Source organism: Drosophila bipectinata, chromosome 3L, assembly GCF_030179905.1.
Source record: "Drosophila bipectinata strain 14024-0381.07 chromosome 3L, DbipHiC1v2, whole genome shotgun sequence".
NCBI lineage: Eukaryota > Metazoa > Arthropoda > Insecta > Diptera > Drosophilidae > Drosophila > Drosophila bipectinata.
In genome coordinates, this window is record NC_091738.1 from 24708528 (window position 1) to 24725205 (window position 16678).

A 16678-nucleotide genomic window follows, 5' to 3' on the forward strand; every position below is an offset into this window, starting at 1 on the left:
TCATCATCATCATCAACTTACATCTGGTGTTCCACAAGGTAGTCATTAAGGATCTCTTCAGTTTTTTATTTTTGTTAACGATTTACCTAATGTTGTAAACTGTGTTATCGCTTTCATGTACATATGCTGATGATGTCAAGTTTTTGTTTTTATTCTCAGACCATTTTCTTCATAGACACTTGCGAAGTCTTAACGAAGTCTTCTTGTGGTGTTCAAACAATCTCCTCTTAACAGCTCAAAGTGTAAGGTTCTGACTTTCCAACGTAGTTTGCCTTACATCGTCTCGTACTCACTTGGGAATAACGTCTTAGGTGTTTGAAAGCAGTTAATAAAGCCAGGGATGGTAGCTTTTATTAAACGTTGGACAAAAAAATTTGATGATTTTTTCACAAGACTCTATATGTATCTTTGGTTCATCTTATACTGTTCGTGCGTTTGGAGTCCACAATACTTTGTTTATAAAAGAGGATTGATTCTGTCCAAAACCATTTTCTGTTAGTGACAGTTAACTGGGATACTGTCACTAGCATTCCGTCATATCGTTGCCGTTCAAAACTATTAAACCTACCTCGATTACATTTTGTATTCGTTATTTGTAAAAATTATTATCCCTTGAACTATCCCTAGATGCAATAAAATCTAAAATTATAGAATCTCTTTTAGCTTAAGTTATCTTTACTTTTAGTAATATGTAATATTAGAGTAGAATAACTGATAGTTGTTCACCAGCAACTTGAAACCCGTCACAGACTGTAAATCATCTCTTCATGAGATGGCCAATCATTATCAAAAAACTCACCCTTCGTCCCTGGCCACAGGAACATGACAGGCATAGCAGACGATCTGGCTGTGTGTCTTAGTGTGTTAAGACAGCCGTCTTAACCTAATATAACCTATTGAATCTTCTAAATTATATTTTAAGTTTCTTCACTGTAATCTATGAGTACCGGGTATAATTATATTATTTAAAGTCATAGAAATATCGAAGACCATAAACTAAATAAATTATTTTGAAGTGCATTAAGTTAAGATCAGCGAGTACCATTCCCTGATAGATAGTCATTATAAATCTACTTTTTTTCGCTATCGTTATGTTTTATTTTGGAGGTATTAACAAAAGGCTCCGATTCGGGGCTCTGATTCAAAAAAACTTTATATACATAGAACAATTTTTTTTACTTTTAAATAGCAGTTTTATTTTACAATTTTATTTAAATCCCTTGACAGATCATTAATATGTACTCTTTGCAATTTCGGAATATTCCCTTATAAGCGTAGCAATTTGAAAAGCCTGAAAAGAAAAGAAATTAAAAAATGCATTATTAATCGCATCAAAAAAGTTTTTTTTTTAAAGGCCCGGCCTTCAAGAATTTACAACTTATAATATAGGTTGCAGTTAGGTAAGAATTGTAATTTGCCCATTGGATTATGGAAATAAAAATATGTTTCCTTATTTAAAAAATGTTCAATTCATTTATACCCTTGCAGAGGATATTATAATTTTGTCAAAAGTGTGCAACGCAGCTAAGGAGTCATCTCCGACCATACAAATTATATATATTCTTGTTATATTCTATATATTTTTGAATCACCTGCTGAGTTGATATGAGCATGTCCGTCTGTCCGTCTGTCTGTCTGTTTCTACGCAAACTAGTCTCTCAGTTTTAAATCCATCGACTTAAAACTTTGTACACACCCTTCCTTTGCACGCTGTAATGCGCTTGTTGTAATTAAAAAAAAAAAATATAAAAAACAAAATGCCTAAAACTAAACCCCATTTAGTTAAGCTTGGAATAGAAAAAAATAGCAAAACATAAAGCTTGGTTAAGCTTAAAGTTCCTTATCTATTGATAATCAATTATCTATCTAGAATTTATCATTTAAGTTTGGGTCTAAGCGTAGTATAAGCAGCGGCCAAGTTCTTTTCTCTTGTGGCTGCTAAGATAAGCGCATCGCTCGTGGTTAAAATCAAAGTATATATTTAACCCCGAAAAAAAAAGGAAATAAGACACGTGGTGGGGAATTTCCACATAAGTTTTCCAAACCTTAAACGCCGAGGGAAGTGAGCTGCGCTCAGTGCATTAAAAGTGAATTACATTTTTTTTGTGGTGCCAATTCAAGGTAAATAAAACCTTTGTTTTCGGCCTCACGTGTTTTTTGTTCAACTCGACTTATTTTTTTAGGTCGAATTGGCACCCAGTAAGAACCAATTTGTTAAGAGGAGCCCCAAAATAAAGGTCGTACTCCAATGAGTTCCGTTTCAAAACTGATTTTATTCGTCAAAGTTCTCTTATAAGTAAGATACAGATACATGAAAATCTTAAAACTATTAAAAACTACTTATCAACGCACTGCATGCTATGCGACCCTTTCTCAAGTGTGACAAGCGGATGCACTTATGTTTGTTATTTACGATGCTTGTGTTTGTGTTTTTTTATGTTAGGCTGCAGGGGATCGGTTTTAGATTATGCTGTTTGACTCGTATTTCATGGGTCCGATCCCTTGAAACTCTAACTTAAGAATTTCTTTAAAAAATAGTGTTCAATGCTTGAACACAATTTTTATTGTTCTTACATTGGGAATAAGTTTAAAGGTCCCCAACTAGCCAGTTTTACCCCTAAGAAGGGCTCGCAGAGCCACACCGCAGGATCAGATGGATTAATTTAAATTGGTGTGAGAAATGAAATTTTCTATGGATGTAAGGTGCAGGTGCCAATAATTTTTCATCATTAACTAAAACCCGCCAATGGCCAGCATATGCACCCCAATTATTTTCATCATCCAATGACGTCACTCATCGCCCCAAGACAGTTATGCCTGTCCAATGTTGGTTTCTGGAATTATTAATTTGATTTAGTTATCTTTATTTTGGTAGTACTTATTTTTTTTGCGCTTGGAAGTTAATAATGTAAGGAAATAAGGTTTCCAGTTCCCTTAATTTTATATTTCTTAGTTAATTGAAAAATGAATGGTTCAAAAAAAATTAATCAGTTTGGTGAATATATATATACATAAATACGCAAAAATAACCTTTAAACCCCAAAAATTATAGATTCATCGCTCAACCCGACAAAAGCTCTTTTGGACGTGGAAAATAAACTCGATGTAAGTGGAAAAAAAAAAAAACATTATTCCAAATTTAAATTTTTTTTTGTGGTTATGCGATTTTTTTTCAATGTACCAAAAGCTTTTCACAAAAGATTTTTATGTCCCTAACGGTGAAATAGAACCATGCGGGTTTTAATTAAAATACCGAACGATGGTACACTTGAAAAAATTATGGCGCGTGAATGCTAACGTTTTTGATTTTATATATATTTTTACTTTTTTGAATATATTTCCCAATATTAATTTACGGCCTTCCGCAATAACATAAGGAAAGAAAAATGAATTTATTTTGATCATAAATTAATTAATTAATATTTAATAAAATGGAAATAATATATATAATAATGGAAATAATAAAATAATGGAATCCTGGAATATTATTTCTATATTATATTTTTGGCTGAGTTCCACAATTAAAAACATTGCTAATGTTAAATGAAATCTCTTACTATCAAATTTGAATTGAAAATAAATAAGTTACTTAAAGACATTTTAAGAAATAAATTTAGGAAATAATATTAGAGAATACATGCTATGGAAGACCAGATTCTCTTAATAAACATTGTTCTTAATAGCCATATATATTACTATTTCATTATTATTAATTCAACTTATTATTTCTTATGCCGACTAATAGAGATATAAATTCTAAGTTAATTTTTTTCGATTATAACCTATCTACTAAATACATTTAATTTTATACGTACTTTAAATTACCCCTTCTCTTTGCCTTATGCAACCTTATAACTATGAATAAATTTTATAACGTTTAAAAATGAATTGCTAAATCTATTATCAGTGGGAGTCATACAGGATGAAGATGGCAGGTGAAATTAGATAGCCGATTTCTTTGGGATCACCAATAATTATTTCGCGGAACTGGTGATCATGGATGGGTGGGCAACGGCTGTGGCAAAACATCCGCCCAGCTTTACATCATCTGCTGCAACTCCAACAGCGCAGTGACAACGGCCTTAATTACTTTGAATGTCGAAAGCAATGCAAGAATCCTTTTTGTCCCACTTCCCGCTATTTCCTTCAATACGTACTAACGATCGGAAATGGTTTTTGGTAGAAATACCAACATTTTTGTTTTTGCAAATAGACAGATGGAACTTAGTACAGATTATATTTTTTGTCAGTTAACCCGAAATACTAAATTTCATAAGGATCAGACAACTATATCCTATAGCTGCCATATAACTGAACGATCGGAAATGACCCAACTTTCGTGTTTTTGAAGATAGAAATCTGCAACTTCGTAAAGATTTTATTTTTGGTCAAATAATCCGACCTACCAAATTTCATAACGATCGGCCGGCAATATCTATAGCTCCTGTATATTATACCCTGTATATTGCAAATGCGTTAAGTAAAATATACCACATAAACGACCACATAAATATATATACCACAAAAAAAAATTTAAATTTTACGATTATTTAAGGAGTTACAATCTTATTATTGCGCCAAATTGCTCCAAAAACCTGCCAAATTAGGAAAAAACAATTTTTTTTTGCTTGGTGTTATAATTTTGGGAGCCATAAGACAAGATTGGCTTTAGGACTGATTTGTAAAGTAGAATCTTCCAATCCATGCACATTGGCGATCGTGCGTTTATGTGAACGGATTTCTAATGTTATTATTTTCAATTGCTCGATGGATCCGTGGTTTCACCGGAAGCTAAATTAGTGTGCCGGAATAGTATTGTAATATGGTATGATATATATTGTAATATATAAGAGTAATATGGTATGGAATAGTATTGTAATATGGTATGATATATATGGCTTGATCAATATCTTGAAGCCAATATGGTTTCCAGATATGGTAATATGCGAGTTAACAAGCATTTTTCGAAACATTTAGACTAACAAGATGGAAGGCTTATTGGTCTGTACAATGACAAAAATATGGTCTTTGTTTTCGCGGTCTTTCAGAATTTAGAAAATGGCTTGTGCAATAATTAGAGCATCAGCTAGCATTTCTGTATTCATCATAAAGCTTAGAGGTCAAGACGACCGAGTGGCGCTCGAGAAACTAAGAGAAGTTAATAAGGAAATTAAAAATTTGATTTAAATTTAATTTAAATTTGTAGTTCGAACATAAGACCCTTAAAGGGACGTGCTGTGCATATGTCGAACTACAATGGCTGAGGAATATAGGACTGAAGTTTTTAGTCCTTCTGTTGGGAATGCTAAAATTTAAGCGTATTAGTAAACGCTGGCTATCTACATCTCAATTGATTAGGTTATGTAGAAAAACTACACCCAGCATTGTCCTACGATTGGTTAAACTTTGTAAGTTTTATAGTTGGAGTCTACTATTATAAGATGGAAGGTGAAGATTTGCATCCCAGTTGAGACCTCAAAATGAAAAAGTCCATAAGTCCAATAAGGATTCTTCATATTGGGGACTCCAGACACATGATCCATACTCCAATATCGAACGAACCAAAGACAGGTTTTAGTTCTGTAGGGGTCGTTAAATTCTTTTGACCACCTTAAATGAAACCAAACTCCTTTAGCCTTATTAACCATTGGGGAAATATGGTCGGCAAATTTAACAATTTACGACATCACGTTGAAGATTACAGCTACAATATACACACACTAATTATTGCTATTATTGGTTTTCAATAACAATACATTTAATTTTGCATTTTCAAGAGTATTAACAAATAAAAATCTAAGCGCAATGAATTATAGCTTATCGTATGTTGATTCGTACACATGTAGAGAATGTCATTCTGAAGTGCCGTCATTCAGAATGTCAGAATGTCATTCTGAAGTACTTTTCCAACAATTTGTTGTCGACATATATGGCAAAGTCGAGGCCGAACGTTTAGCGTTCATCCGATTCAATCAGGGAAATCTACGATCCGAGGACTATATACACTTGAGATGGTGATGTTTGGAATATTGGCGTCTGAAGTCTCCCATCATCTTACATCGGAAACCCACGCATTTTTAAATATAAAACAAAACATAAAATGTTGTTTAGATTTTTTAATAACAAAACGAAATGTTACATACAACGAAGCCATCTGATGACGAAATGGAATTCGCAGGGTTTGCTAGTTTACTGTAGAATTTTATTACGATACAAGTACAAAAACACCTCAGGGACCGAAATCACCGTCAGCAACATTTCAAATATATATGAACCAAGCAGTTCAGGGCACTCAAGCCTCAAAAGCGCCGTCGATAAGAAAAACCGCCGAAAGCCAAATAAAAATTTCAAAAGACAATAATATAAACAACGTTATAGAAAATACTCCTGACATTAGCAATTTAGAAAACACTGCAAAAAAAATAAAAACAGACTAAACCAAAAAAAATTATAAATACAATACCGTTTTGAACAGATATTTTGTTTTTGCGGACTTTCAGTAAAGTAGTTGTTAAAGAAGAGTCGTGGAGCAAGCAAGGCGATCAGCGTGGTGGAGAAGGTCAGGCATAAACCACAAGGGATTAAAGCTGACCCATTCTGAAATAATTGTAGCCTAACCAATATAAGAAACCTTAATTAATTAGCAAGTAAATAACTAAATGAAGTTGAATGCATAACTCTGGCTAGTCTTTTAGATTCCAAACCCCCGAGCAGAACTGTGCTCAACTTCCGTCATTAAACGGCATTTGTTACAACATTTTTGGTGGCCCTGAGGGAACAATTCACACACGACTACACAATCCATGGTCATATCCGACTGTTCTATCGAAGTAGTGGATGGAAACCTTATCTCAACACGGAACCATCATTCTCCTTTTCAACTCCTTCATTCTCTTAGACAAAGAGGAAGCGAAAATAACGGAATCAAACTTTGCATCGCACGTGTCGCGCAACTGCTAGCCCATTGTCGCTCTCTCACTTTGGAAGACCATACATACATACATAAGTGTGAGTGCCTACGCAAAATGAACAAGTCCAAGCCAACGAGTACTTCCAGTGTAGAGTCTGAAACAATGGCAAAGGGTGGCAACGCCGTCAGCTTATTTGCGCTCTAGAAAGATCTTCACTATCAGCTCAACCAACTCCAATTAAACTAAACTCGGAAAACTAAGCCCTATTTCCAACTGGGCCTTTCCAAACTCAACATATTAAGCAAGCAATTCAACAAGAATCATCAAGAGTTTGTTAGCGCTGGCTACCCCACACACCCATACTTCGTCGATAATAAGCGGACCAGTTCGAAAAGGAATTTATCACAGCTTTCTGTTTGATATCTACGGAGTCCGAAACACTTTTTTTTACGGCGGTAGACCAACTTCCAAAGTTGCGAGTACCTAACTTTTCTGGAAAGTAAACAGATTTGCCAGCTATCCATGATCTGTTTATGCAACTCATTCACCAGAACCAGGCGTTGTCAAATATTCAGCGGTTCCATTTCTTCAAGCAAGCACTGCCTAAAGGGCAGGACCAGAGCAGGAGAGCAGCATGTAAGACAAATGGAACTAACGAATGGCTCCTACAAGATCGCATGGGATCTTATCATCAAACGCTATGATAAACCCTGTTTACAACTCATGCGCTGCATGAACGCCCTCTACGACTTACCCTTTATCTCAAGGGAAAGCTCATCGGAGATCAAACATATGCTGAACGTAACCAACGTAAGCATCAACGAGTTCAATCGTCTCAAAACGAATATCCATTCTAGCTCGCAATGGATAGTCCATCATTTGATCGCTAGACCGCTACCTACGACAACTGTGAAAGCCTGGAAACATTGCTTGGGAAACTCCAGTGACATTCCAAGTTTCCTCGATTTGGAAACCTTCCTCAATAATCGCCTCGTCAGCATGAACTTCATTGAGAACCGGAAATGTTCCCAGCCCACGCAAAACTCTACGATAAACAAATCGACAAATTATCCATGCCAAAGTCCCAAAAGGGTTCCGGTTTCTACAAGAGCAGCACATTCCACACCACTGGAACCAGCGGTCCCATCTCTTGCATAAACTGTAAGGGGCAACACATTTTGCGGCGATGTCCTGATTTTTTGTCCAAGGATTGCTTTGCCCGCAAACGAGTTATTGACCATATGCATCAAAGGCATGCTTAAATTACCTCAGCATCAAGCATCTCTTTTCGCAGTGTGACAGCAACAAAAATTGTTTACAATGCGAACATCGTAACCATACCCTGCTTCACTTCCCCACGACGCATACAAGCACATCACCGCAAACTCGCTTCAGCTACCCTTGCCCTGACACGTTCATTATTTTGAGACCGAATCAAATCGATTGCTGCAAAACGCGACTGCCTAAAGGGGCCCATCCACAGGCGAGCATGTTCGGCGAACATGTTGTGCTCGACGAAATTTTTCCTGTGGATGGTAGTGTTCGTTGTCAAATTTTATGTTTGTCAAAATGTTCGAATGGAATTGAAATCGTTCTATTTTGACAACGTTTGCAACAACACGCTCGCCAATGGATGGCAATGTTGGCACGAACGTCAGTTTGAAAAAACGTTTTGGTAGAGAAAAATGAATAAAAAGTGCAATATTATTTTGCAATATTATTTATGGCAAATACTTATTGCCATAAGTGCAATTAAAGTGCCGCTATAGTTGTCCGTTGACATATTGATAGTTTGAAAATTTATCGAAAAATAATGTTCGCACGAATGTTGTCTCTAGTTAGTGGGGAAAATGAAATTCAAGTAGGCGAGCATGTTGACGAACATGCTCGCCTGTGGATGGGCCCCTTAACTCTCAATCGTGTTCGCTCAAGCCTAGTTGCTCGTCTTACTGCTGATTCCGCGTTGTGCATCTGCATTGCTCTCAGCCGCTCACACTCTCGGATGGAAGCCCACTCTTCGTCAGTCATATTCGAAATGTTACGTCTTTTTGCTTCTGTATTGCGAGCATGACGACCCAAATTGGATGGGTGGTATGACTTCGTTTCTAACTGAAACTGAACAAAAAAATAACATTTTTTCTTTCAATACTTTGCTTGTGCCACATGGTTCACATGCGTCGACGGTTGCCCTTAGCGACTGTCGCGAGAGTTCAGTTGGCTCCCTGTAGAGGGCGCAGCAGTAGGGGCACGGGGAAACGTGAAAAAAACTGAGTTCAGCTGGCTGCCTGTAAAGGGCGCAGCAGTAGGGACATGGGGAAACGCGAAACAAACTGATATATTCGCAAACGCAGATAAGCTATTAACATCAAAAGTAGACAATAACCGAGCTTGAACCTCAACGCATGTTGTATCAAAATATGGGCTTAAACGGTTCAGAACTTTTCAAGTCTAAAAAGGAAGTAGATACGAACAGAGCATTTTTATATATATAGAAGATAATAGAAATATTTGTTCAATGCTGGAACAAAACACATAAAATATGTTTTATGTGATTCCCGTTTTTATATTTCTGGCTGACCAGGTTGGTCGACCGATATAGTTAACAGAACAATTATAAGTGCTTCAGAAAAGTTTTATTGTATTGTAAAAAGTTATTTTAAAAAAATTACATTTTAACAAGTGTTTTGTTTTAGACTTGTTTCTCAAAGTATTTTGTCCGACATTTTGTTAATTATTGTGCGAAATTAAATTATGTTTTCTTATTTATTATTTTTATTATTATTATTATTAATATTATTATTTTCTTCTTATTATTTTCTTCCTTTTTATGTCTTTAAATAGGGCTTTAAATAGTTTTATAGCTGCTATATAACAAATCGATCGGCAATGCTATAACTTTGGTGTTTTTATACCCAGTACTCGTAGAGTTCAAGGGTATATTGTAGCCGTGTCGAGCCGAGTCGATATAGCCATGCACGTCTGTCCGTCCGTCCGTAACTACTCCCCCTTCAAGGCCATTTGAAGCGGTCGAGTATTTTGCAACTTTTCTCCATATTCTTGGATGAACATCAGATTCTGTTTGCTGAGGCGGTGAAGATACGGAAGGCTTAGGACCCTCACGGCTGATCGTTATGTTCAATGTGTGAACTTTCCACTCCTGGAGTTCTTAGTACGATTCTCTTATGGTTAATGAACAGTCTCCCGTTAACCCGAACACGGTCATTGAACGTAACGCAATATGATGTCGGCGCCGTTGCCCACTTGAACTCTTGCTGGCGTGGTGACGTGGTGCAGTTTTTAATTTGATGAATTTCTTCGCCACATTCCACGATGACGTTATCCTTAATCCGCAGCATAATGTTGTGGTGGGTAAAAGGAGAAACTATGATTTTCTTACATGGGAACTTAATTAAAGTATTTGACGGACGACACGGACAAAAGGACCCTTACGGATGTACTGGTGGGCTGCTTTAACCAATCTGCTTCTAGATCTGCGCGATCTAATATATTTGGGCTGACAATGAACATCTGTAGAATTAGTACCGAGTTCTCCATAGGCTCATGTAAGGACCCTCGATTTCACCATCTGGTGCGACCAGCGTATGTCCTCAACTCGATAACCTCTCATTTACCAAGAAGCAATGTCAACATCTTGCCAGCATCTTAAGGTATTACACTTTGCCGACCCCACCTTTACCAGACCAGGCCGCATCGACGCGTTATTTGGAGTGGATCTAATACCATATTTGTTACTGCCAGAATAAGGTGCTCCAATCAACCTATTGCTCAACTCACTCAATTAGGTTGAATCGTGTTTGGCCATAGCAATGAAAAAAGGGCAAATGTGGTAACCATTCGATGCCATCAGACTTATGTGGATGCACTGGTTAAGGGATTCTTTAATCTCGATCAAATCCGCTCTGACAGGACGTTAACAGCAGAAGAACTATGGCGTGAAGATCATTTCCAGCGTACCTGCACCAGACAACCCAATGGAAAATACCTGGTCCGGATTCCGTTAAAAACTGAATTTGACAAGGAACAAGTCATTGGAAAGTCTCACCAAATCGATTCCATCTCTTAGAACGTCGGCTAAAAAGAAACGATACACTTAAAAAACAATATCACTCCACCATCAATAAATATTTTCACCTTAAGCAACAATCCGAAGTCATTACCGCAGAAACTCGACTGTTTGGTCATTGAGCGTTTTCAATGCCGTAAATAAAAGACGAATTCGTATTTAATATGACATTATAAAAAATGTTTATTTCTGCATGCAGATGAAACGGGATGATCCCCAGATAGATCCGCTTATGGTGCATGCAGGGACGAAAGTAATATACACAGAGAGGGCGGCCCGACAAGTCACCTCGAGCTAAAGCTCTCGAAAGTGGAGAGGGCGGCCCGACCTAGACATTGCCGAGCTAAAACTCTCTAAAGAAAGTCCGTTGAGTCGAGCGGCCGAGAGAGAGTCGGCTTGCGATCAACTAGCTTTTGTATAAACTTAAGCCTAATAAATAAACATTACGCTAACATATTTAAACATTAAAATTACACCGGTGGGCTGCTGCCTGACCCGACATCGACATCAAATGATCACTCCAAGAGGTCAACAGTAATTCTCATAATGTTCTTTCCCACACCACGCCGTGGTAAAGGAGGACATTACAATGACCAAAGTTCGGGTGGTGTACGATGCATCATGCACCACTTCGAAGGGAACATCTCTTTTTTTTTTTTTTTAACGTTGCTTTTATTTCTTGAATCTTCTCTTTGCGAGACTAACAAGAGGTGTATCAAATCTTATATTTTTAACTTGACTAACAGTCGTATTGACAGTTTATCGTGAGTTTATCATCCAGTGGAGGCTGCTGGCTTTCAGTTTTAGGTGCATCTTTTTGCATTCGATGTGCTTACGCGAGGTAAGGCGTCTATCTAGGTGGACGCCAAGGTACGTTACTTCGTTAGCTTGACGGATCTGCATACCGTTTAGTAAAAGCGGAGGAAAATCTCTTAACAATATATTGTGCATTGGGCCACCGCTACAAAATTATTTAGTTGGAGTCATCATGAAGTGGAGGCTACATCGTTACTTAGCAGATATCCAACGAATGTATCGCTGTATCGACATGCACCAGGATGACGCTCAATTTCAACGCATCTTATGGAGGAATGACCAAAACGAAATAGCCGAGTACAGCCTAAATACTGTCACTTTTGGTACTGCATCAGTACCGTTTACAGCCATACGCGTGCTCCATCAACTCGCATACGACGAACAACATCGCTACCCATTAGCAACTCCAGTCTTATAAAATGTAGTACATGTCGCCGACGTCCAAACTGGTCACAATACTATTCATGGAGCATTGAAAATACGAGATCAACTTATCGCTACACTAAGGCTGGGATTTTACTGGAGCCCAAATATGGATTTCCATAGCTTCAAGGTTTGATTTGACCTTCCTGCCTCCTTAACTAAATGTTTCTTTCTTTCAGTAGTCGCTCGCCTCTATAATCCCCTATGCTTTATAGTTCCTTTCATCCGACAAAAACCAACCCGCTCTTGATTGGGACGGCCCGTTACCCTCGATTATTCTAGCCCGATATGAAGAATTGCGACATCAATTACCAAACATTGAGAAGTTGAAAATACCTCGATGGCTTGGTCCCCACACCGGTGAACCACAGTCACACCAACTACACGTCTTTTGAGACGGTGTTTATCTCCGAATACTCCGAATTATCTCCGAAATATCTCCGATATCAATCCGAGAGAGTGAGCACGGCCCTATTGACAGCACGGAGTCGAGTCACGCCCACTAAGCCACTAACCATTCCTCGAATCGAACTCTCTGGTGCAGTGTTGGCTGCCCAACTGACTAAATGGCTACTAACGCAGGTTTCATCCACCGGCATTCCCAGGTCCGTTAATTTCCGTATATGTCCGTATATTGGACGAAAGGAAATCCTAACCGTTGGAAGACTTTCGTCTCCAACCGAATTGGCGAGATTTTGCAACTAAGTACGACAGCCCAATGGCAGCACGTACCTTCGGGAGAAAACCCAGCCGATTGCGCCTCAAGGGGTGTTACCCCTTACCAGCTGGCTAGCTAGCCAGGCATGACATTTGGTGGTTCGGTCCCGATTGGTTACTGGAGGATGAGAATCAGTGGCCGAAGAACACGTACTCTCCTCCCCCTAACCAACACCACGAAGAAAGAAGACAACCAACCAACATCACAGCACATGTTTGTTCAGTTCGCGACTCAATCATCTCCTCTTATTCATCATACAACAAAATTGTTATTCGTTGTGGCTTACGTCAAAAGGTATCTGCATAACTTACGCCACCCATACGGACTTCGTCATGTGGGCGCGATTTGAGTACCAAAATTACGAAAAGCTCTGCATCAAGTCGTAAGGATGGTGCAGAAAGAAGCCTTTTCGAAGAACTGGTAAAGAACGCTTAACAACTGCCCCAAGCACAGAAAAATCCGATCATTTTACCCAAAACGCATCATTTTACTGACCTCGTGAACAAAAATGCCCACCTGAACACTCTTCACGAAGGCACCGAGCTCACCTTAGCAACCATTCGGTATACATTCTGGATAGTCAATGGAAACCAAGCAGTAAAAAGGATTCTACGACAATGTGTCCAATGCTTCAAACATCTCCCAAAGCCTGCCTTAATGGGGGATCTGTCACTGCATTGAGTCAACCCTTTGAAGGGACCCTGGTCGAGCCTTTGAAGCCCCTGCACACTGGGGAATTTGCCCTGTTTTTGTGGCATTAATTATTAACTTAAAAACAATCCAAAATTTTTAAATTCTGTTTTTTGAATTTAGTTAATAATAAAGAAATGAAGATATTTCAAAAAAATGGGCGTGGTTCAGCCTTTTTTTATTCCATTTTTTATTATTTTTTTTGTGGTAAAAATTAAAAACAAATAATTTTTTTTTCTTTTTTTGGCAATAAAGCTAGTTTTATGCATTTTGTAAAAAAATGGGCTTGTTCCAACTTTTTTCTTTCGGGAAATCGCAGAAAATTCGCTCTGTGTTTGTGGTATTAATTAAAAACTTAAAAACGAGGCAAGATATTTGTTTGGTGTTTTTTTATAGTGCTATACAAGTTTTTGAAAAGTTTTTGAAGCAAAATAAGAGTGTCCCACCCCCTCCCCAAATTGTTCCAGCACACTTCCAGCAGCACCGCATTTCTGATTGTAACATTCCTTCCTAAAAATTGGAATTTCGTAAAAAGGCGCAAAAAGGCGCAATTGAACCTAGGGTGTTCTGAATTAAGAATTAATGGCTCTACAACATGGGTATAGTCACTGCTTTATCGAATCTAAACATTTTTTTAAAACTCTTCCCAAAGTTGAAATTTCATTACGAAAGTTTTGTCCGGACACCACTTGCTTTAACTACAAATTCTTAGAAAGACATGCACAAATTTAGCAAAATATTAGTATTAACAAATAGTATAAGCCTGGAGCATGACTATCCATTTTAAATTTTATTGATTTGTGCTTCGACGTTCAAGAAATATTAATTTGAAAACACACTACAAAATGAAGCCAAATGCAAACACGAAACGTCATTTCCCAACAGCTGACTTTAATCGCTGGTATTTTAATACTGGACTGGAAAAATACCATTTTTGGTATGTAACATACAATTTTGGTTTATTTTTAATACAGTAACACTAAAATAACAAAAATTTAACAACTTTTAAAAAACACATTTTTGCCACAAAAACAGGTCAGATTTCCCAGTGTGCCCTGGCGTCGACTACACGGGCGCCTTTTACTTGAAAGCCTCCAATTTTCGTGGGCATCAGATATACAAGGCCAATATCGCAGTGGTCATATGTTTAGCAATCAAGGCGATACATCTAGAAGCAGTCACAGGACTATCCACTCAACACTTCCTCTGGGCTCTTCAACGACGTATCGGACGTAGAGGTTTGTGCAAGCATCTATACAGCGATGGAGGTACCAATTTCACAATTCTCTTCGCATCTGGCAAAAGTTTCGAAATGCCATCGACACGGACATCGCACCCACTCTTACGGCCCGTAGAATCCAGTGGCATTTCAACCCACCGCACAGTCCTAATTTTGGGGGACGGTACGAGGCGAACGTAAAGGCCGTTAAAAATCATCTGTATCGTTCCTTTAAACCCACTGCTATGACCTATGAAGAACTATCCACGGTGCTCACCCAGATCGAATCCTGTTCAAACTCACGTCCACTCTGCCCCTTATCAGCAGATTCAAATTTTCTTTACGAAAAGACTCAGAGACCAACCGTATCAATCAAAATAACTGTCCAACCGACCAACCAGGTTCTTAAATGTGTTCGCTCGCGCTCAGAGCGAAACCGTTTTTTTCTATTCTGTTTTGTTTCAGTTGTTCAGTGAAGCAAAAAGTCTTTTGCGTATGTATTGGTATACATTCGCTCGCATAGGCAAGCAAATCGTTAAACGTTTAATTGCGATCGTGAATTAAGTGTGTTAGGTTGCGAAAAATTGTTGTTGTAAAATGGGAAGAGACATGAATAAAAATGTGCACCAATTTTTAAAAAAAATGTAATTTGGACGAGAATAAATCAATTTCTAATGTTTGCGAGAGCGAGAGAGTATGAACTTTTTCGGTTGTGCTCGTAACGAGAGCACAAGACAAAAAAAGGTCGACAGTTATTTGCAAGCTCTGCTCCTGAGACAATTTTGGCATCGATCATTCGGTCCCAATATTGGCCAATTGGGGGAAGAAAAAAGGTGACGAAGGCAATACACAAATGCATCCGATGCTTCCGGACTAAGCCTCGGTTGCAAGCGGGTCACAGGTCTTTGGAGTCACTGGTTTTTTTTTTTTTTTTTTTATTTTGTGTTTATTTGCTTCTTAAAACTGTCTTATATGCCTACTGTACATTTTTATTCCCCGACCGATCTGTAAGAGCTTGGACCTAAGTTGTGTGGTACGGCCGTGAAGCAATGCCTCGCACACCTCTGGCACCCTACTCCTCCCGCCCATTGCACCCTCTCCAGGGCTCTCAGCCCTGGTCAGCCCGTCATTATCTTGGCCACAAATGGCGACCCATTTGACCGGCGTCTGGAGGCCTCGCCCAGGATCTCCTCCAGGGTAAGACGATCCTCCAAGACGAACAGTGCAGGTCCTTACACCCATCGCAGTGGCCCACACGGGGGCAGCGTAAGTATTTGGGAGCTCACCACGCTAGTGATAACCTTGCGCCTTCCCTGCCTCGGGCCTCTGATGTTGAGGAGCATCCGAGAGAGCGCCCTCGTCGTCTCACTCGCCCTCCTATGGGCCTTTCGTTCCCGGAACGAAAGCCTCGTATCCAGCATAACCCCAAGGTATTTTAATGCTCTCTTTTTGAAGTAACGGCCACTTCTCCTACGTATACCGTCGCTGTTTAGACCTTCTTCCGGCTCGAAATCAGCACGGCTTTCATCTTTTGTGGAGCGAGGTGTCCTTAGGAGGAGGAGGAAGCCCTTAAGGGCTTCGAGAGTCCGCGACCAGTTCGCCGTGTTAAATTCATTCTTCACGTCCAGGGTGGTAACCAGACAGTATTGTTTGGTTCCCCCCTCCCATCTGGTGCCTTTGATGGCACTTACTGCCAGGGTCTTCACCCGCATGATTGCATCTACCGTTGACCTCCCTTTCCGGAACCCGTACTGCTCCTCTGCCAGTCCGCCCTCCCGGCCTATCGCCGCCTGGAGTCTCGTGGCCAGGATCTTCTC

The 16678-nt window shown here is 38.9% G+C and overlaps 1 protein-coding gene across 6 annotated transcripts in view; it reads right to left on the bottom strand.

Moving 5' to 3' along the window:
- Positions 1-1087: 1087 nt before the first annotated feature.
- Positions 1088-16678, bottom strand: part of Myo81F (Myosin 81F) — a 550527-nt gene continuing 534936 nt past the window's right edge. For all 6 annotated transcript variants that reach the window (XM_070279498.1, XM_070279502.1, XM_070279501.1 and 3 more), the window contains one exon: positions 1088-1291. In XM_070279498.1, coding sequence (XP_070135599.1) covers positions 1232-1291 — 60 coding nt within the window. In that variant the 3' untranslated portion in view covers positions 1088-1231. The remainder of the gene's footprint in view (positions 1292-16678) is intronic.